The sequence below is a fragment of the Neovison vison genome, chromosome 3, assembly GCF_020171115.1.
Source record: "Neovison vison isolate M4711 chromosome 3, ASM_NN_V1, whole genome shotgun sequence".
Classification (NCBI taxonomy): domain Eukaryota; kingdom Metazoa; phylum Chordata; class Mammalia; order Carnivora; family Mustelidae; genus Neogale; species Neogale vison.
Window position 1 is genome coordinate 96,832,712 of NC_058093.1, and position 22,761 is coordinate 96,855,472.

Below are 22,761 nucleotides of genomic sequence, written 5' to 3' on the forward strand. Positions count from 1 at the left end.
TGGCTATCCTCTCTTCCTTCTGATATTCCAATTATACATAAATTGGGCTGTTGATATTGTCCCATACGTCTCCTATGTTTTTTCTTAATTTCATTCATTTTTCTCTTTTTGTTTCAATCTGGAAAATTCCTCTAGTCTATTGATATTGAAAAGTTCACTGATATTATCCTCTGCTCTGTACACTCTTTTGATAAAGCCACCAAAAGAGCTTTTCATTTCCAGTATCTTCTCAGTTCTAGTATTTTTTGCTTTGGCTTTGAGGAAAAGTTTCTAGCTTTCTGTTGAAATTCCCCATTTGTTCATATATACTGTCTATCTTTTTCACCAAAACTTTCAATATATTTATCTTAGCATCTTGAAGTTGCTTTCTAGTAAGTTCCAACATCTGGGCTATCTCTAGGTCTGGTTTTAATGACTGTTTCCTCTCTTAATGATGGGTCACGTTACCTTGCTGTTTGTGTGTCACATAATTTAAAATCTTGTGAGTAAATATGAGAAAGACTGGCATTCAATTTCTGACCCATTCCTAAGAAGCATAATCTTAATGACAATAGTTTTTGTATTAAGCACATTAATTACTTCAGTTTTCATTCCCACTTTTATCTTCCCCTTTACTTCTTTCCCTTTCTAAATTTTGTATTATCTTAACACGTCAGTCAAAAAGACCTAGGCTTTAATCCAGTTTTTACTATTTATTAGCTATGTGATCTTGGGTAAATTACTTAATTTCTTTAAACCTCAATCTTTTCATCTGTAGAAGAATTGTGTGAAACAATGTTCATAAAGATGAAATGAGATAAGGCTCATAAAGATAGATAGTGATTGTAGATGTGTAGAAAGAGGTTCTCTTGATGTAAAAGCTACTATTATTAATTACTTTTTTTCTCACATGGTCTTGAATAATTTTGGGACTAAGGTGGAAAAAGGTTGATCTGAGTTTTAAAATGTAGAGCACTAGAGTTTCCACAGAGTGAAGAGAGTCAATTTCATGTAGCCATGAGCAAAGACAACCCACTGTCTCACTCTGTGCTTCTGGATCAAGCTTTCCCATTAGATTTTTGTTTGACAAAAGGGACCTATCACCTAAAAAGTTTTGTACTCCATGATCCAAGGATTTTCTGCTTTAATGTTACCTTTTAAATCACTCCTTTTCCAGGGATATGTGCACTTAGCCAAGTGATGTGGGTTGAATTTATGTTGCTCCAAAAGCAAATGTGCAAGTCCAAACTTCTAGTAGCTGTAAATGTGACCTTATTTAGAAATAGGGTCTTTGCAGATGTAATCAAGTTAAGATGAGGTCCTACTGAATTAGACTGATGTCCTTCCAAGAATGGAACAGAGAGACAGACAGACACACACAGATTAAGGTGCTGCAGCTGCAAGTAGTCAAGCAAGGCCTGTGGCCTCCAGAAGACAGAAGAGGCAAGGAAGAATCCCCCACTCCAGGCTTAGGAGGGAGCATGGTTCTGCTGCCATCTTAATTTTGGACTTCTAGTCCTGAAACTGTGAGAGAATAAATTTCCGTTGTTAAAACTAGCAAGTTTGTGGTTCTTTGTTATGGTAGTCCTGAGAAACTAATACCCTAAGGGACTCAGGAACTCAAGAAAGAAAGACAGAACCATCAGCCTCCCCAGGAATGACTCTCCAGTGGCAAAGCTCTCGATGTGTGGCAGACAGTGAGGCAAGCCGGTAGGGTCACATTCCACTCAGCCTCTTCCCCTTTATTCACACTGTGCCTTGAACCCGGGTCCTTCTGGGTCCACTTTTCAGTTCAGCTTTGCAAATTCCTACTTGTCCTAAAAGACTTAATCTAGTGCTGCATTTTCCAGAAAGCTTCCCCCGATATCCACTTCTCCATGTTTTGCCTGTCGCTGGCACTGAACACATTCGGCAAATACCTATTCCTTTCTTTCTCCATCCATTGGGTAGATCACTATGTTGGATACAGAGTAGAGCAGCGAGACAGACCAATTTCCATCCCTCATGTTGCTGACAGTCTAGTTAATTCCAGACTGTTGATAACAAAAATAAGAATACTATATGTGTAAAACTAATAGTGACTTAATAATACCAACTAAACACTCACTATGCAGTAGATGCTACACTTAACGGGCTTTATATTCATGACCTCATTGAATCCTTACAAACACCTATACAGTAGGTAACAGTACTTAAAGAGATGAAGAAACTAAGACTCAGAGGTTACATAACTGCCCGAGGGGACACTGCTAGTAAATGACAGGGTTGGAACCCCAGCCCTAAGCTAATTCCAGGCTGTCTTCCTTACAACCATGCCCCTACTGCTTCCCCTAAATAACTGTTAGAGAGTATAGTGTGTAGTAGGGGGAGTATACAGAGCAGTTCCACCAATGTGGAAGGCAGTCCAGGGGGTTGGGAGAGGTTAACTTGGCCCATCCGCACTGGACAGTAAGCCTTCCTAAAGGCAGGAAGCCAGCCTCAACTATGTTTATGGGAGTGAGTATCCCCTAAAGTGGCTCAGAGGGTCTCTGCCTACAGTAGGCACTTAATAAATACCTACTAAACGGATCAGGAGAATCCGGAGATGTCAGTTACTTATACAAAATTCTATTTAGGTGTTTAGGTTTTAAAAAAAAAGTCAAATAAATAAATGCTATATAAAAACATTTCCCAGTATTTCCTTAATACCTCCTATCATTCTTACTTTTGGCAGGGGAGCAGATCTGTGTATCCTGGTCTCTGTGAGAGTGAGAGAAACATAATTCGAAGTCCTACTATTGCATCTGGGATCCAGCAGTGATGCCAAAAGCTTCCGGAGAATCCACACACACAGGGGGCATCAGCTCTGTTCCCACCTGCCAGCGCACCCATGAACCCTCCACGGGCCAAATCCTACACCGTGGCTCTTCTAATCCCAGAGTCAAGCTGACATGGAAATATTCTAGTTACTCAACAAGAGGGCCTGTGAGGCTTTCCACACATTTCAGGTCACAGCACAGATGGGGAAAAATGGAATAAAAAACACAACCTTCTGACTTAAAATTGCTTTCACGGCAGCCTCCACTTCCTCCTGATTGCTGAGGTCAACTGTCCAAACGTGGGGCCGGCCGATGAACACTTCAGCATAAGGATGCTGCGACGTCAGCTGGAAGAGAGAGACAAAGCACCTCAGTCTCACAAATACTTTTTTTTTTTTAAGCCTTCTGTGCTAGATGAAGCGTTATGCTTTTTATGGCATTGTACTTGCGTAGCTAACAAGACATTTTTGTCCTTCCTTGATGATCAAAACCTCCTGAGAACCCACAAGTAGAGAGCAATAAAAGAGTGATAACTCTGCATCTTGAATCCCACTTGGAAAAGTCAAAACCAGGCGCCATGGTGGCTGTTACCCCCAATAGGTGGCTTCAACCCCCAAAGCTGCACCAAGATACAATGGAATGTTCAACTCTTGGTCACATCCCAGCCCTGAAAATCACCTCGGTCAGACTGGTATCTGTTACAAGACATGGATCAGGACACACAGGGAATGAGAAAACTACAATAAAGCCAAAAGCTTTAAAGTCATAGGAGGATGAGTAATGACACATACAAAATGTAAAGAAAGAGAAATAAGGCTACCAGAAAAACAGAGAATTTTGGAATGGTTTCAGGACAAATCATTAGCATCACATTGGAGCCTTAATACTGATAAAGACAATTTGGATTCAGCAAAGCTCTAAAATCGGAGCTTTTATTTTAAGAACAAAGGGTCCAAAGCAACCCAGGATGAAAGCTGGCAATTCTCTGCTCCTGAAGGGTCCTTTCTCTGACGGCTAAATTTACCACCCAAACTGGCTCCCACCTTTATGCCTGTATCCTTTCAGGGCGTAATGGGAAGGGAGCTTTCTGGACATTCATGAGAGCATTTTCAGTTCTCACAAAGACTGGGGGTGCTGCCTGGAGCTGTGAACCTGTGGCTGAGGACTGGGGGTCGTAGACCCCTCACGAGGCAGGCTGTCCACTCCCTAATCAGCTTCCACCTGCCCTGCTGAGCTTCCATGTGGGGTCACAGAATCCAACTCTTTGGCCCAGTTTTAATATACATTGAATTTCCCAGGAACCTAATCTCCATGTAAATCAAGGGATATTCCTACTCTGTTCTCTTTGGAACTTCACCCATAAGCTGTTACCACTTTGGAGAAATCAGGGCGACCATGTCACTGTCACTCAGATGAGGTGAGTCTCCATTACGACATGCCCAAATCAGTCTGTATTTGTAGTGCTCACATTAATGGGAATTGCATATTTGTGTATCCGTCTATATTGTAGAGGCAGTTTTTAACCAACCTCTCTTTTATGATATCACTTTTAAGCAACCATAAGCCCTTACCATATAAGGGCCAACCATGTTCAGTTGAATGTTTTATTCTTCTTAAGTACAATGTCTTACTCATTGTAAGGAGGCAGGAGATACCTTTGCTACTATAGTTCTTGGGTATGGGTATTATTTCTTGACTATATTTACACTGAAATATGTATTTCCTTATTGCAAATTATTTTGAATCATTCTTTCTTGAAATTTCATATGTAGGCAGGGTATGTTATTGATGAATTTTATTTCAGGACAGAAAAGTAGATCTTACAACACATTAGTGGGAGAAACAGGTGTTGGGTCTAGTAAGGCTGAGGCTATTGCTTTAGAGGCAAAGTTGGTTCTCTTTTTCTTCAGACTCCAGTATACACAGGGGATGGGGTGATTTCACTGGCCTCTCTCCATCTCACTCCTAGCCACCATTCTTCATATCCTACCTCACCAATGTGCATGCACTACTTACGGCAGGAAACCCAGAGCTCAAGTTACTGGGCCTCAGCTTCCAGCTGTCATTGGCACCCTCTTGTGGAAATCATGAGTCTCTCTCTCTCTCTTTCTCTCTTTTAAAGGGTTATTTGAGAGTGAGAGAAGGAAAGGGGGCGGTGGGAGTGGCAGAGGGAGAGAGAGACTCCTCCAACAGACTCTCTGTTGAGTGCGGAGCCTGATGCAGGGCTCGATCTCAGGACCCTGAGATCATGACCTGAGCAGAAATCAAGAGTCAGATGCTGACTGAGCCACTGCAAATCACGATTCTGAGGAGAAATATCTTTGCTCCTGACCCCTCTGCCAGAATCATGCCCCTTCCTGGCCCATTCAGTTCCCCATTCTTCAGATACGTACCCCCTCCTTCTGTTCTGCCATGTGTTCAATGATAGAACCTACAGGGTGACCGCAGCAGCTGCATGGAGCTGGGGAAGCGTCCGTGTCTTTTCCCCTCAGTACACATCTTAGATTCAACACGCATCAGTGGGGCCTCTGGCTGGCCCAGGCACTGAGCTGATCACCTGCATGTGCATTATTTATCCCTTTTCCTATGCATCTGTGAGGATTTTGAGATTTATATGGATTTACAATTCCACAAGACCACACAGCCAGGAAAGAGCAGAGCAAATTCAAATCAAGATCCTTCAACAACGCATTAGCTTTTGATGGAAAGGAAAGTGACAATTTTACAGCACCAACTGGGTTCTTGAGACAAAGGCGAAAAGAAGCCTGAAGTAAACTCTACAGTCTTTTAATTATGCTCCTAAAACTTGCCAAACTAAAAAAAAAAAAAAAATCCCAGGATTGAATTTATGCCTGCAGTAGAGCTTTTCTGAGGACGAGTAAAATGTCACACTGTTTTCACTTGGTGGCCTGGAGAACAAACTGATTAAATCTTCCAAGGGAATCAGGGTAAACTGAAGTTACCATCAGTGTCGCTATGCAGCCACTTACATATAGGCAATCTCTCTCCCCTCCCCTTTACCAGGTCCCTGCTTATGTGCAAGGTTACGCTAAGCACTTGGAAAATACAGAACGCTGAGCCATTATCGTTTTATTCATTTACATTTACTGAGGGTTACTTAATTTTAATGAGTAAGGCATTTTGTAATTCATTATTTCCCCTCTGAATGTTATGCTCCTCCCTGTTAATTTATTGAGAACCGTCTGATCTGAGCTCCTTCCCCATATATCAATCAGTAAATTTACTGGAGTATAGTTTGTAAAAGTAATGAAAATCTTATTAAATAGGAGACATTACTTCAGAGTGGCTATTAAATTTCTAAGGAGAACATGAGTTCTCCTTATGGAAAAAAGCCCTGAAGCCAGAGAATTTCTAATGATTTACAAAATGTCCAAATAATGATTAAGAACCTACTAATGTGTTTCCCAACATAAAGATAAAAATCCAATTTATATCACATTGAAAGTATAACCTGAACTGACCACATTACTTAAGGCATATGGAACTTTTCCCCTAGAGTATACACCATGGTTTTTAAAAATTGGTCCAATGGAAAAGACAGAAATAAAATTAAACTGTCCTGTAGAAATTTGGACTTCTTTTCTCTTCAAGACAAAGAAGGGACATAACTGCAATTTATACAGATTGATTCATATAGATCAATTGTTGTTTAACTGGAAAAACTAGCAAGGGCCCAACAAAATAGCTTTGTAATTATGTCCACTTGGGTTAAAATTTTTCCATTTGCAGAAAAAAAAGAGAATAATTGATTTCTAGCGATTTTTGACCATTGGGCTTCTACATGACTATTGATAGCCCTCTCCCACTGAAAAGTGGCTTTGATTCGGGGAATTTTGTGGCTTTTGTGGGCTGAAAGAGCCAAGTGGGTGGCCCACCTGGCCTTGAGGTCAAGTTCACTCTGTGATGTTGCTGGCTCCCAGCCTGCTCTGTCTCCTGCAGAGGAGATGGCCATCAGATGGCACCAGCCCTCCTGCATAAGGCAAAGTGACCTTCTGGGGATTTCCCTCCAACTCATCAACATTCATAACTTTTAAGCTTGAAACCCCTCTCTCCTCCTTCTTTCTAGTACAACTCTGCCAATATCCCCTTTTCGGTTAACCCAGCACATTCTCCACCTGGCACAACTCCAAGCTGACATTTTCTCCTCGATTGAGTTAGTTATTTCTTTCCATATCAAAATTTGAGCTCCTGGAAAACAGGAAATGTGTCTTGATAAGTTTCCCCAATGCAGCCATTAGTACCAGGGACCCCATGGAGACACAATGCACATCTGTCAACTGACCTTCGGCATCCTGGTCCCCCGTTGGAACCCAGGACTGATGAGTCATCTGTGCAAGGTCACTTGCAGAGCAAATACGGAGAGGATCCCACAGGGCCAGTCTAACTAGAGTCCCAGCTAAGCACTGTCGGAATCATCTGAAGGGATGGGAGGCACCAAGCACCTGGGGGGCAGCTCTAATGCCTCGTCTCTTCTCATGCCATGAAGAATGAAAACCTCCACCACCTCAATGAGAAGCACTTTACTAAGTGATGACAATGGACAGGAAATGATGAACATCCTTTCCTCAATAACTTCACACTAGCTGCTCTGATCTCAGTGACATTACAACATTCACTGGGAAATGGATCGTGTATGAGCGTCCTAATTTTTTTTTCAGGAAAAAATAGTCCATTGAAACAAAGTGACATCAGAATCTTTAGAATGACTAATAACAAAAAGGTGCCAGCAGCCAATGTAGTCTAAGATACTTCTGACTGATCATTTCCAAAAGGCTTATAGAAATAGCAGTAAAAAGAGATGGGGTTCTTAGCTCTTCACATATTCAAAAAAAATCATCATGAGGGGAAAAAGAAAACCACCATTAGAACCACCATCTGCTGTAGGCAAGATCCACTGACACATGGTAAAAAATAAATGAGCAAAAGTTTGAAGAGAACCAGAATATTTGCATAGTTTCGAAATATTTTTTCCCCCAATATAAAGAAAGTTAGTAACTTTCTAGTGAAGAAACCCAGCAGACACAACTTGAACCAAGTGATCAAAGTGAACATCCTTAAGTAATTAGACATACTGATATCATGCCCCCGCCCCCTGATAGGACACACTGAGAAGGCCACACCACTTCTGTGATATTCTCGCTAAAAATGTATCATCACACAGTAACCAAGACACAACATCCATCAAATTCAAAGTGGGCAAGGGCATACAGAAAGGCCAACTGGTACTCTTTCAAAGTGTCGTGGTCATGAAACACAGTGAAGGACCAAAGAATTGTCACAGACTGGAGGAGATTAAGGAGAGAGGGCAGGTAAATGCACTGTGGGGTCCTGGACTGGATCTAAGAACTGCAAAAGGATATTAGTGGAAAAAATGACAAAGTCCAATTAGACTCTGTAGTTTAGGCAATGTTGTGATACCAGGGCTCACTTCTTTGATACGAGTTTTGATAACTGTACTGTAGTTATGTAATGTGTTACCATCAGAGGAAGCTGGTTGAAAGTATTACACCTAACCTCTGTACTATTTTTGCAACTCTTCCCTAAGACTATAACTATTTCAAAATGCATAAAAAGTAAATTCCAACAACTCCACTTGAACATATTATTCCCCAAAGAATGAAGAGCGAGAACCCAATAGATACTTGTACACGAATTCACAACAGAGAAAAAGTGGAAACAACCCAAGTGTTTGCAGATGAATGGATACATAGAATGTGGTGTATTTATAAATGGAATATCATCCAGGCCTCGAACAAGGGATGAGATTCTGACACACGCTACGAACTTTGACAACATTACGCTAAGTGCAACAAGCCAGTCACGAAAGAACAAATACTGTGTGATTTCACAGAAAATTTAAGTTGAGAGGGAAAACAGAGGAGAGGTTACCAGGGAGGGGAGAATGAGGAGTTGGCATTTAATGAACATAGTTTCTGTTTTGAATGATGACTAAATTCTGGAAATGGGTGGTGGTTATGGTTATACAGGACTGGGAATATACTTAATCCCAGCGAACCATACACTTAAAATGGTTAAAATATTAAATTTTAAATTATGTATATTTAATCACAATACAAGTATAAAAAAAAAAGAAAATTACAAGTAGCTATCACAATGTGAGCAGTAAAACTTCAGAGATTTCTTACACCTAACTTAAAAAGCAGGGGTGGTTTACTGACCCAAATTTTCTAACCTGAACTCTAACCTAAAAGTCTCAAAGAAGTCAGGACGGCAGACCAGAGATTTCTAAACTGAGATGTTCTCACCGCCGGAGAACATATCTTCAGATCATTCTAAAGAATAAGCTCTTTGGTGCCAGGCTGAACCCTTCTGCTCTGTGCCCTGGAGCCTCCCCAGCACCTGGCACACAGGTGTGCATTAAGTACTGCTGAGGAATGACTTCCCCAAAAGGAACAACTTCCCAAAGGGAAGAATTCAAGTGTATTATATTAGCAGAAGGAAAAGCAAGCATGTGGGTCAACACACACACAGTTACCCCTTCTCAGAGGTTGTGTGGCCCATAGATTGTTCTTTGGAGGATTATCTACTGGATCTCAATCTCTCCCTCTACCTCCTTTGGCCCTTTTGCCAGAGGCAGGGAGAGTCAGAAGAAATAACTCTCAAAATAATCAGCTCCATACATGGGCAAGATCTCTGACTGATCAGTGAAGAATGATCAAGGAAAATGCATTTCATGCTGTTTTTGGGGTGAGGGGGGTGTTCAGGAGAATCGACCCAGAAAGGTTTAAAAGGAGAATTGAAAACTGTCCGCTTTAATCACGGCGCTGCTATACTGAAGCTACATCATGGGTGCTGACGTGTGTCGTCCCCCAGGGGAAGGCCCTGGATGACAGGGGTACTGCCAGGATGCCAGCTCCGAAAGGCTTCCTCTTGGGGAGCAGCCCATAGAGCCACAGAACTGAGAAGAAGGTCGATCTCTGCGTTTCTTGCACGCACCTGCTTCTGACTAGATACAGAAACACCAGCGTGATCGCCCACATGCTCTAAATGACTTGTTGATTGCCCCGAATCGAATCCAACTGCCTTCAGTGGTGATTCATCACCCGCTGTGGATTTTTTAAGAGGATCTCTGAAAGCAATTCAAATAAGGCTTCTGCCAACAGTTCGAGTGATGGCAGGATTACTTCTCGGGATGGTGCCCACTGATGGTGGCCAAAACTACCAGGCATGGGACTTCAGTAGCCCATCAGATGTCTTGTCTCTCAAGGTTGACAGCGAAGGACCCTATGGCACACACTCTATTCCCCAGAGCCCACCGTGGAAAACATGTTCTTCAAAAATGCCTGTTAGCCAGTGGATTGCCTTATTCCATAAACTTCAGACATTCAAAAAGTCAGAGCTCAGCCACTGAGATGGTTGGAGAGGTCTGTGTGAATTAGGAGAGAGCTGAGGCAGAGTGAAAAGATGTCGCAGTTTGTAGAAGGGCAAACAGAAGTAGAGGCAAGTCTTGGCTGTGCCATCATCTAGTTAGGTGAGTTAGGAGATGGCATCGGCCATTCCTCCCTGAGCTCCTGCCCACCCCCATTCCTTCCACCCAGCTACATTAAATGACGTTGACGATACCTACTGTTCAAGGCTATGAGGTTCGAATGGGCTCGCACCATTCAGTAAGTAGCTAGTATTTGTACTGTTAAAAGTAGAAGGGGTTTTTATAGATGCTTACCTCTCTGAGAGTTGGCTTGCCAATGAAAAAGTCTGTGTTCTTGCTGCTTTTGGGTGGGCTGAACTTGGGATTCAGAAAAGCACATCCATTTGCAATGGCCTCCAGGGGAGCGGGGCCCTCGTAAGGGAACCCGAGTCCAACGAACAGCTGTAAGACAGAAAAGCACACCATATATAAACACGTCAATCAGAACTGGTATCCTTGGCTCACAGGGGGTTATTCTGTGCTCCATGTGGAAGCCTCAGAGCCTCTGGAAGGTTCCCAGACTCTGGGAGGTGGGGTGAAGAGGAGGCACCTCACATTAGGAACTGAGAAACAGGACCAGGGACCTTTATGGGCTCATGAAGCTGCTCAGATCATTATGTTCTCCTCCTCTGGGGAAAAAAAAAGTAAAGAAATAAGAGTGGGAGGATGGCAGGGGAGGTGGGCAGTTGAGGGGGTTAAGAAGGCGGGGGTATTAAAAGGATAAAAAAACAACAACAAAAACCAAGACCCAACAATAATCTTTCTGTAACTCACCAGGAGACATGACTGGAAAAACACTTGCTTAACTAAACAGAAGGTTTCTTCATTGAACCAAAGGAACAACAGGCCCTTTCAGGGATGCTGGGGGTTGGGGAGGGGTGCAGAACAGAAAGGTCACTTGGCGGTTTGATTACAGTTCAAATGAAGCTGCTTTAAAATGATGGTAGGTCAGTAAACACAGGTTTTCATAATGGGATTTTCACTGGGGGAAACCAACAACTTTGTTTTTATCTCTCCCCTCAGTGGAGGGGAGAGGGTACTGAGTGGCTTCCCTCCTCAGCAAGCACACCACGCGCGATCCCCACGGCAGACAATAGATGGCAGCAAAAACACACTCTCCAAGTCCTCATGCAGGCCCAAAGAGCTCCCAACCCCTGGGACAAAGGGGCCTTGCTGCAGCTCACTGGCAATGATTCCTGGGTCCAAAACTGAAACAGCATCTCAGGGAAATGCCTCAGTGCAGCTCCTCCCCTTGGGACCTTTCACAGTGCTGGAGGGCTGGAAGCTCTCAATGGCGGGATCCAAGTCTGGGCTTGGGGAGGTGTGAGCTCTCCCTACCGCACCGAGGAGCCAAGGCTGAGATCACTCAGCGAAGGCACATCTATCACCGAAGGATAATGGGGCCCCAGGGCACCGTTGCCTTCTGCCATCACGCTGAGGAACACCCACGCAGCCAGGCCCCAAGAGTGAAGGCTATTGGTGAACTGGATACACGACAGGCCTGGGCCCCCTCCCTATCGACGATGTCTTTGCAGCTGCCTAAATGGAACAGTTACTTAGAATGGTTCCACGTGGAGAGACCTGAGTCCCAGCTGCTAGGTTCCCTGGCACCACGGAGAGATGCAGGAAGTTTGGGCTGGGCACTCAGTTGTGGGACTGAACACTGAGCATGGCCTAAGCTGGACATATTGTAGCTCCCACAGGGATTTTTCTGGGATAAGAAACCAAAATCCCTGGTTTTCTGGTTAGACTCCCTGTCCTGTGACTGTATATTCTTTTGCACAAAACAGCACGCTTAACCTTTGTTTTGGAGGAATAACTTTTCATTTCCTGTAAACTTTGAGATGACCAAATATACTGCCAGCCTCCCACTGCCAGCTGGGGGCACACTGTCCCTCGGGCAGAACCACTAGAGAGGTGGGTGAGGAATACCACAGTGGCAGGAGCTTGGGAGATGGAAAATATAAGGGCCATTTCTACCACCATGTGGAGGTCCTGTTTCTGGATCTTACAAAGTTTTATTTAGCTTTGCACAGTGGCAGTATCGTAGCCAATGAGGTTTATCCGAGGCGCGATTATTGCTAATTAAAAGTTTTATTTACTTATTTATTTGAGAGAGAGATGGGGGAGAAGGGCGGGGAAGAGAGAGAGTGCATAGGAGGGCAGAAGGAGGGGGGAAGAGAGAATTTCAAATAGACTTCCCACCTGGGGCTCAATCCCAGGACCCTGATCTCATGACCTGAGAGGAAATCAAGAGTTGGACTCTTAACTGGAGGAGCCACCCAGGTGCCCCTGGATCTTATTCTTCTCAAGGAGCTGAAAGGAGTGAGATTATCAGAGAGAATGTAAGTATATAGGGTGTGGCCCCAGCATGCAGCTCAGGGGTGGGGGTGGGGGAGGATGCCTGACAGCCCCAGAGGAAATGGAAGGCAAGAGTGGGAAGAACTTGTGCCAACACAACACAGCCTTATTAAATATGAAGAATCCAGGGTTGCTATCCTTCAGGCTTTTGAGCTCTGTGATCTGCCCTCCCTCTCAGATTTTGGGGAGGATATGCAGGCTCTCCAGGGGAAAGATGACCTCTCTCAGGTTGCAGGAGAGCACAGGGCTTCCAGATCCTTTTGACTCTGAGAAGAAAGGTGCAAGAAAATGCAGATGGGGGGCTCTGTGGGTTTCACCAGAGACCTGGAGCCCACAATGTGTCCTGACCTCTGAAAATCAGGGCCTGCCATCAAGTGCTGATACCTTCATCAACCTTAAATTGCCAAGAACTTTGGAGGAAATGCAGAATGCACAATGATTATCTATTTAAGTAGAAAATACTGGAAAAAATTTAATTAGCTCCTTCAGACCAACCAATCTGAACCCATTAATTAAAAGGATTTGAGGCTGTTGCTTAATGGACTTGAATGTGACCTAGGTTTAATTATATCTGAATAACAATTTGCACCATCTCGGCTGCCCTGCTGGCATTGAAACATCTCAGTACCCAGAAAACAAACATTTTGGGTTAACTCTCCAAAGCCTCACAATCAGAGGATGAAGCTAAAGCAAATACCATACAATTTCTTGGCAATGGGTTTCCTTGTCAAACTAATGAGGATTGCAGGAAATGCACAACTCAGAAACACCAAAATAACGGTTCTTTGTCACTTCTGTCAATAAGCAATTTTTTCTTCCTTCCTGTGTACTCATTACCTGTGACATTATAATGGAGCAGACATATTAAGGTCAAATAGCACACTTGAGGTTTGAATCACAAAAAGGGCAGGCAGAGAGAGCTCCTCACCAGCAAAGAGGAGCCTGTCAACTGCTGAGTGCCATGGTCTTGGCATACACCGGTGCATTAACCACACTAAATTGCCTCCCCTCCTAGACCCCAGCTTCCCTAACACTGTGCTACTTACAGATGTCCTTAGCATGGGGGCATCACAAGAATGCATTCAAGCAGAGGCTTCACTTTTTTTTTTAATATTTTATTTATGTATTTGACAGAGATTACAAGTAGGCAGAGAGGCAGGTAGAGAGAGAAGGGGAAAGCAGGCTCCCTGCTGAGCAGAGAGCCCGATGCGGGGCTCGATCCCAGGACCCTGGGATCATGACCTGAGCCGAAGGCAGAGGCTTTAACCCACTGAGCCACCCAGGCGCCCCGAGGCTTCACTTTTTAAGAGGAAATTGGGCCCATTTTATTTATACCTCATCTGGCCTTCAGAAGCCCCGAATAGAATGAGGATATTCCAGATGATGGAACATTGTCATGAATGCAATTCCTCCCCATCAGTAAGCATTTCTAAACCCAGGATTACATGTTCTACAATTAAATGTCTGAACTAATATGAAGCAACAGAAAACAGATGAAGCACCACAGATTTTATTCACGGCACAGGATTGGGACGTTCCTGGATGTCCACCAACAGCTCAGTAAAACCACTTGGAGTCTTACCCTGTGTGAAAGGGAAAAACAGAACTGTTCTAAACACCTAATTGGAGCAGGTAACAAGGAATCCTTTCAAAATGGATAAAAGTGGTTCTTAGGAAGACACCACATGAATGTGGCCAGTTTCCAGTCACTCTTGATGGGGAATGTCAAGATGATCCAAAATAAAAGACACACGCTCAACATAAGCTTTTCTGACTAGCGTGAACTGGCTAAAATTGGTGGAGTGGCTCAGGAGGGAGTTTGAGCAATGAATCAATCTTAGCTTATCCAATAAATTGAATACTGGTATCAAGTGATCAGGGCAATGTGGTAACTGACAGCACAGGGTCTAAACTCAGGCTGACCAAAGTTCAAATCCGGATGGCCTCACTTCCTAGTTCTAGAACTGTGGGAAACTCTTAGCGGAGGTCCATTCATAATGTATTCTCCCCAGCTATGGGACCTTAGTCAAGGTAACACAAGCTCTCTAAACTGTCTTGTCACTTGTAAAATTGTGCTTTATTTCATGAGGCTGCTATGAGGATTAAATGAGATATTTCATGGAAATGATGCATTCTAAGGTTTGGCACTGAAGTTAATGTTCACTGAGCAAGAGTCAGAATCCAGATCCAACTTCATGCAGCTGCACACACATATGACCTTGTATTGTTTAGCTAGAGCTTAGGTGTGCGTGAGTTGTGGTTATGGGCTTTGCAAGATGTTTGGCACCTGCATGTGTATTTAAGAGTTTGCACTATTCTATAAAGTACCTGGAATAAAAAAAAAAGGGTGAGGAACATCCATCAGAAGAGTGAGAAGACAGGGTTTATGGTGGCTGCCTTGTGGAAAAGCCAGTCCCATGAGCCACGTACTATTACTAAGCCTTGTTTTTTCTTCATACAATGATTGGGAATCCCCTTATTTTTGGTAATGTAACTTTAAAAAGAATTATCATAGCTTTAAACAGAATCCATATGGTAGGTGAATATGGAGGAAATATATTCTTCTGAGAGGTGATGCTTTCATACAGCCTAAAAAGTCTCTATCTGGACACATGTCTGCCCTTCTGCATTCAGTGCTTGAAGGAAAAGAATAGTGGCCCAAATCTCTCCCATTCAGGTTGGCTAAATACCCTCTCATGGGTTGCCAATCTAAGCTACAAGATTCTCTTATAAAGAGCTAGAAGGTTTAAAGGAGACAAGACCATGATACAAACCAAGTATGTTTAAGTGCCTGAAGGTTGTCAGAATCGGCAGCTATGTCAAAGGCTATTTCTTAGCGATCAGCTCACTGGGTAGGCTCCCAAGTGGTCTTTCAGAAATAAAAACACAACACCAACAACTATACCAAGACCAGAAATTCACCCACTTTGGTCATTTGGAAATGCCAGTTCAAAATCCCATGCACTGCAATTTGCATTATAAATGCATTAAGTTGGAGATGGGGGGTGGCTAAGAGAAATATTTGGATAAGTTTCTGACTGTAGATGCAGACCATCTTTAGCTGCCCAGCACGAACTGTTTACTACTATGGTGTGAGGCAGCCCAATAGGCCAATTCACCATTGCACTGAGGATGGGCTCCCACAGTACCAAGGACAGAGGGCTCTTGTAACAAGAGATAACTCATGGAGAGGGCACAGAGAAGGGTTAGAGAAAACAGCCAGAAGTACTTTAATAAATCCCTGTGATCATGCATGCTACCATAACACAAATGCACCATGTTGAAATATGGCTGATAATTGGCTCCTGTCCTCCAGAGCAACCTTCTGCTCTTATTTAAGGGATTTCAGAATTCACAGGGCAACATTTTGCACAACTAAACGATTGACCCTGCTTACAGCATCATAGAAGTTTGACACTGGTATCCCACTTATTTATGATTACTACTTCTACCTGTGTTCTTTTCACATTGTGATAGGTCCCCTGTTTAACTGTTTGCCTCCTCTACCACATCTGTGTAACACTGGTGGGCACCACTGCCTTTGTCATCCCTGTAGCAAAACCGCCTGGAGTAAGGCCTGGTGGTATTGTGTGTATTTGAGTGTGCAGATGTGCTTTTGTTCCTGAAGTCAGAGAAGTTACTGAAGTACTTCGCCATACACTCTGCATTCTACACACGTATGTGGGAAGGGAAGAGGGAGAGAGGAGTACATATTGACCCCCATTTTTTTTTCCCCATCTGGCTGGAATAAGAGTAACTTTAGGTATTGGCCACGAGGATGAAGCCTCCTTGACTATCCGAGGGCACACATTTCCATGCCTGAAAAGGAAGATGGAAGGTGGATTGCTCCATCAGTACGCAAGCGCCTGGGCTCCCTCCCACAGACGGCACTTGTGTGATGCGTGGGCAATACGGTGGAGAGGCGGGCACGGGCTGTCAGAAGGACGGTGTTGCTTGCTGTGGAAATCTTGGCGATTTGGGTGCGTGATTCATGAGCAAAGCAAGAAATCACTCATAGGCATGGTCCCAAGATCCCAGATGGCTAATGGATTTCATCCTGACTCTTTCCTTCATTCTTTACATAATTATCTGAAGGCCTTCTACAAGCCAGGCACTGTTCTAGGCATTGAAAATGTACCTGTAAACAGAATAGGCAAAGCCTCTCTCCCATCATGGAGCTGCATAAGTCTGGTTCCATGGCCGGTGGCCACCTCAAGCCATAGATTTTTGAGAGATTGCTCATCTGCATCCAAGCTCATGGGAAAAGTGATAGTTGATGGGGAGTCAGACATGGGGTTGGATGGAACAGGGACAATCTATACTGTATATCCAACCCTGCCCAGGCTGCCAGGTGAGTCCCACTGCTGAGCTGATGAGCTGCCATGGTAGGGCAGCAGAGCTGTCATGACCCCCCCACCAGCGCCCCCAGAGTGCTGGAGGGTGATAGGTCAGAGGCTGGGGCAGCGAAAAGTACAGCAACAGCATGAACAGCAGCAGCTTTCCCTGCTTGTTTTCTGCAGCCAAAACTTGCTCTCAACTTTTACTGTAGAAAGGGAGGTACCTGTTCTGCCTCACCCTGAATGCTCGTCCTATCTAGCGTAGGATGGGAATGCCCCTTCTATAAGGAGCTTCCTGTGTTAAGACCGGCAGGGCCGTGGGAGGTGGGGAGCTGGGCAGGAAGAGGTTAAAATCAGGAAGGAGAAGAAAGAAAAGACATTAAAAGAGAGGAGGACTTAACTTCCAAATAAAAACAGGCCACCCAGTGCAGGCTTCAACTGTACTCCTGGAGTCGGTTAGACTGAGAGCCTTGTCCATGGTCCTCTGATAAATAATTAATTCATACAAATGTATATGCTTATTAGAAGAGTCTTTCAGATTCAACAACTTCCTGGCTCTTTTAGCCCCAATTTTAGGGTCACGCTGAATTCCTCCATCTTCGGAGGCTCCCTGCGGCTGGAGTCAGCTAACGACACGTGGGCCCTTACGGCACGCCGGGGCGAAATGCTGCCGAGCACGGGGTTTCCTGGGCCTGGGTGCAGGGCTTCCAAGACGGCTCGTAAAGCAAACTAATGAGTGAGGAGCTGATCGCGCATCAATCAGTTCCACCTGTCTCCGAACCTGAAGGAGCACCAGACTCGCTTCCCTCTCCGGTGAGTCTGGGTGTGCCGATCCCATTCATTCTACCGACGTCTGCTTCCCTGTATCTCCAGTTCTCCACTTTCAACGTGGATTGGAATAAATCGCTTTTAAATTGCTCCGAGACGCAGAGGAAGGAGTCAGAGGCAGAAAGGGTTATAAACGCAAAGCCTGACTGGTCTTTAGTGTCATTATTTCAAAGCCCAAGCTCCATTCATTTGAGCGCCTGCTGCTGTGTTCTAGGTATGAGGGGAGATTCTGCAATACATGGCCTCATTTTCATCGTATTTGCTGACTGTTTTAGCCATAATTCCACTCGGAGTGCTTTAATACATTCCAGGCAGATGAAGAGGCAATACGAAATGGGATCAGTGATAGCCTGTGAGGGCACCAGTTTCTCAAGGATAAATACATGCCCCTCACACTCAAAATTCAGGCCGCGGTCCCCGGCTGTCATGCAGCCTCCCACTCACGGCTCGGACATCACGTGTCTCTTCTCTTTCCCTCCCTGGGACACCAGGGGCCTCAGCTTCGGCCTATTTCCTGCCCTCTGACAGGGTAAGTGGATGGTAGGGGAAGTAAGGGTTCTTTTAAAATTTCCAAGGCTGAGTAAGACATTCACGAGGCGGGGTTAATAGGACTGCGCGAGACAGTAATGACACGCTGTTGAAAACCAGCGCTGCCAAATGTAATTTTAAAGGATCTCGAGCTTTTCCCACCATCTGATGTGGGGAAAAGTAAAATGAGGCAAATGGCAAAAAATAGCACTGCCACTAAAGGGCCCGGACATTCTAGCGATTCTAAAATGTCATCCTGAGACAGAAAAAGAATGGGAAGCCAAGAGTACAAACTGGGGAGCACACTTCCCTTCTGGGTTGCCGTGAACAGTCATTGGATTAGAGATGACCTTGCAAAGGAAAAAAGAGATCTTAAGTACCACAAACCAGATCTTTGGCTAAGGAGAAAAATAATTTACCCGACTATTTTATTCATGGCATCACCAAATGACCTGGAGGTAGAAATAATCAAATGCAATCACACATGGAGAAACTGAGGCAGAAAGGAGGTACATATTCTGTTGGCTGGTGAGTGTCCACTAAGCATTCTCCAGTCTGGGTGTTTATTCATGAGGATATTGCCTTTAAGGGCCCAGCAGAGCTTTAATTTGTAAAAAGTAAGATCAATCAATCAGTCAATCATGAGTTAGGGTTGCCTCCCAGGCAAAGTGAGTGACTGTGGGCCAGCCGAACACTCTAGCCTACTTTCTCCTGGTGACCATGACCTTAACAACAATAGCACCTTCCCCACCCACCTCTCTGGGCTGTTGTGAGAATCAGTCAGGGCAGGTGTGAATACACTTTCCCAAATCCCAGTGTCACACAATAATGAGAAATCTCTCGTAAGCCACAGAGCTTCTCCCCAACTCGGCCTTCCCCTGACCTTCCATGGAAAACCCCACCAGGCAGGGCCCAGAACTGAGACAGTCATTGTCGACAACAAGCTGCCCTGTCCCTTACTTAAGGAAGGGATCACACTTGCTTTCTTCACTCTAATATCCCTTGCACCACGTCTGGCTCTTCAAAGCCAAACTCGAGTCTGTTTGCAAGTCCCCTAACGTCATTTGGTACTTTTGTGGCAGAATTGCAGGCACTGGGTCAAGACGATGCAGTCATCACGTGACTCAAACAGTTCTCCATCAGTGGATCCCCCAGCTAGCTACCCCATGGGGTCTGCAGTGTGTCTACGTCTGTGACAATCAGCCCTTCAGCCCCTTACCAGAGGTTTCCTCCCACTCTTTCCCAGCAACAGAGCAGCTGGGGGGTTTGTGGCTCCCTCCTGAATGTGTCTTGCTCTGCCTGCACCACGTGACCCTCCCTCATCTCTCCTGACGCCAGGCATGCCCTGCCCACTGCCCACCTCCAAATCTTTCACGGTGCCTTCCCTGCACCTTAAGCCCAAAGAGACCCTCCCCTTGTCTGAACTTCTTCAGTGTCCACTGCGAACTTTCTGAATGAGGAGGTGTGAGGAAAAGCCAGTTTGGGGCCAATTCCTTGAATAGAGCTACTGGGGAGGTGGGGGAGCCAAGCACCCCAGGCAAGCTTATGTGAAAGTCGCTGCTTGATGATGAGGTCTGACCTTCGAGAGAGGGCCTTACATTTTCTGCTTGCCACCAGATCCCCAGAGCCTTGCTTGACACAGCGTGGGTCCTTGGTAAGTAAGTTGTAAACCTTGGCAACGTCCTTCCACAATTAACTTTACAACCACGGCTGATCTAGAAAACCACTGCCCGGAAATGACCTAACGAGCTTCTATAGCATTGAAAAGACAACATGAGAGATTCTTATCCCATTTGTAACACCAATGGAAACAAACTGTAAACAACATCAGTGACCGGTTCTTACACAATCCCTGAAAACCTACCTTGGTTTCTCGGAGCAGAAATTGCAGGTCTCGTCCACTGAGGATACCATGGTTTTTCACATAACTGGGAATATTCTTTGTGCTGGAGCCGTACACAGTCGCATGCACTTCCATGTAGGTGTGAATAATGTCCAGATAGATTTTCTTATTCTAAAGAGGGGACACAAAGGAAAGGCATTTTTTTTCCCCCTTTTCATTCTTGTAACAACCTGCCTCATAGCTGGAGGCCACAGAGACAGAGTTCTTAATATAGAGATTGCAGGAATGTGGCAGTCCAACCCGTAATAATTCTTTCAAAAGTAATCTGACTGGATTTGGAGGGCAAACACAGTCATCCAGCTGCTGTACAATTCTGCAGGAAGGAACTTTTATGTAGCAATATATCACTGAATACCAATGATAGCTCAAGGCCAATTGTTTTAAAGTATTATCCTCGCTTTGTAAATTACCAGGGACCCAACACTTTGCATTTGGCTCCTCTGCCTTATGGGGGAGGAAGTTTGGGGAAGGAAAACCCAGAGAAGGCAGTCAGTTGGACTAGAATATTTATCTGGAGAAGCTAAGCTGTCCCCGAGGAATGCAAACATCCCCGGCTCTTGCCAGTATTTCTAGTGATGATTAACGCATGTTGTCAGAACTGGATCCCACCTACTTGGGATGAGGGGAGACGAGAGTTTCCCACAATGTACGCTGATTGACTTGGCAGCTGGCAAGATAATGAGCATATCCAGGTAGACAAAAATGGAAAAAAGATTAAACGTATACCTTGATGAACCCTGAACCATTCAAAAGTAGTTTTATTTTTATTAGAAGCAAAACAAAATCCCTTTTCTGTACCAAATTTCAAGGCACATTTTCTAAATCAAAACCACCTGTGAAGCGGAAGCGACTCACTTTCCCTTCCTCTTCACGTTTCTGTGTGACTAAGTAGCACAAGCTGGATTTTGGAGGTTGCTTTTTCTTTTCTTTCTTTTTTTTTTCTTTTTGAAACTTGAAAGATTCAAGTTCTGTAATGTTTTCCAGTTGTAGAAAAATGGGACAAGTTTTTTTCTCATTCTAAGCCCGTTTTCACACACTCCAGGGAAATGTATTAGTAGCCAATTCTATGAGTAAAGACCACAAGGGATGCAGGGGTGTGGCACCAGCAGCCATGGAGCTCAGGGAATGGGGGGGGGGAGGGTGGCAGCACGTCCTCACAGTGTCCTGAGCCGGACTCAGGACATGCCCTCTGCCATGAACGGCCCCTGAGAATATTACAACGGGCTTTCCATGTTGTGGGATGCATGTTTCAAATCACGTATCAAAAGTCTTCGTGTCTGGAGAAACAGCCTCGTTCCAGTTCTCCATCCTATGCAGTAAGATGATTTTGATCAGAAGCAGCCACATCCACGCCTGCACTCTAATGTATGCATGAAATGAACACTTGGCCTGGAAGTTTAATTTCATGCCATGTTTGGTATGGCTGGAAGATGCTAAATTCATCACTCAGAGATGTATACCCTTGAATTAATGCAGAGGTGACTAGAAAATAGTTTCTAAACCCTGACTTCCCATTCACAGCTTTAGTCAGATTCAGTATCATCTCCTTGATATACATTAATTTGAGGGTTCTCGGATATGGGTCTTGTGCTGCATGGACTTGATAACTCCTGTTCCCACAAATACCCTTCTCGGGGACTCCAACCCCGCCCACAGCCCCTGGTGGGGAGGGAGGAGATTCTGTAACCCTGGCCCCCTGCCACTGCTGACCAGCCCAGGCTGTGTCTGACCTGAGGGGGACCCACCTCTAGGCTGGCCAGGAGCCTGGGACAGGGTGGCCAGGCTGCAGAGGGTGAGCTGAACCCATCAGACCCTCTGTCAGGAGCTCAGAAGCTGGTACACAGAGAGACTCCTACCAGATGGCTGTGGGCTATAGAGCAGAAAGGTCACTTGGTGTTGGAGTCTGGGCGATTATGAGCCAGATACAAGTTCTGAGGAAGGCAGTTGCCAGTTCTCGGGGGTAGAGATGAAAACAGAGCCAGGTGAGAGTTGAAAGGAGGAAAGGGGAAGACTGAGACAGACAGTTGGTAATCAGAGGGACCCAGATGGTGACTGATACCAAGTGACAGACAGACAGGGCATGTGAGAGAGAAAAGGACGCGGAAAGAAGGTGGTGGAGGCCAGTGAGGAAAGCAAGCAGAGTCCTGGAGGAGAGAAAACCTGGTTCTCGAGCTGCTTCTGGGTCCCACTCCATCCATAGCTGTTCACTATCCTGCCCAAATCTTCCTGGATCCTTCCAACTATAATAAAGGCAGTTGCCCAAACTTTCCCCCATCCCATCCCATACTTTCTCTTGAGCAATCCTATCATCCAAAAGGAGACTTGTCGGGATGTCTAGTTGGGCTTTGATCAGGGACCAGGCAGGCATCTCTCCTGTAAGCAAAAAGAGATACTTCCCTATGAAAAGCCAGCTGCTAACTAGTGAAGATGGACCAAAGGACCCTGAATTGGTTCTGCAGTGAGGGACAAAGAACAGTGAATGGCCCACCTGGTTCCTGTCCTGGAGGATACTCACCTTAGACAGACCTAAGATTAGGATTCCCAGACGCAGTGCCTGGAGAATGAACAATATACAGG

General features: G+C 44.8%; 1 protein-coding gene and 1 pseudogene across 2 annotated transcripts in view; one reads left to right on the forward strand and one right to left on the reverse strand.

The window, feature by feature from the left end:
* The window catches only part of MGAT5 (alpha-1,6-mannosylglycoprotein 6-beta-N-acetylglucosaminyltransferase), a 335,937-nt gene that overhangs the window by 26,966 nt on the left and 286,210 nt on the right, over positions 1–22,761 (reverse strand). For both annotated transcript variants that reach the window (XM_044242594.1, XM_044242593.1), the window contains 3 exons: positions 20,146–20,295; positions 10,483–10,629; positions 3,008–3,124 (listed from right to left, as the gene is read on the reverse strand). In XM_044242594.1, the coding sequence (XP_044098529.1) occupies positions 3,008–3,124; positions 10,483–10,629; positions 20,146–20,295 (414 nt within the window). The remainder of the gene's footprint in view (positions 1–3,007; positions 3,125–10,482; positions 10,630–20,145; positions 20,296–22,761) is intronic.
* Positions 12,252–12,337, forward strand: LOC122903745 (annotated as a pseudogene).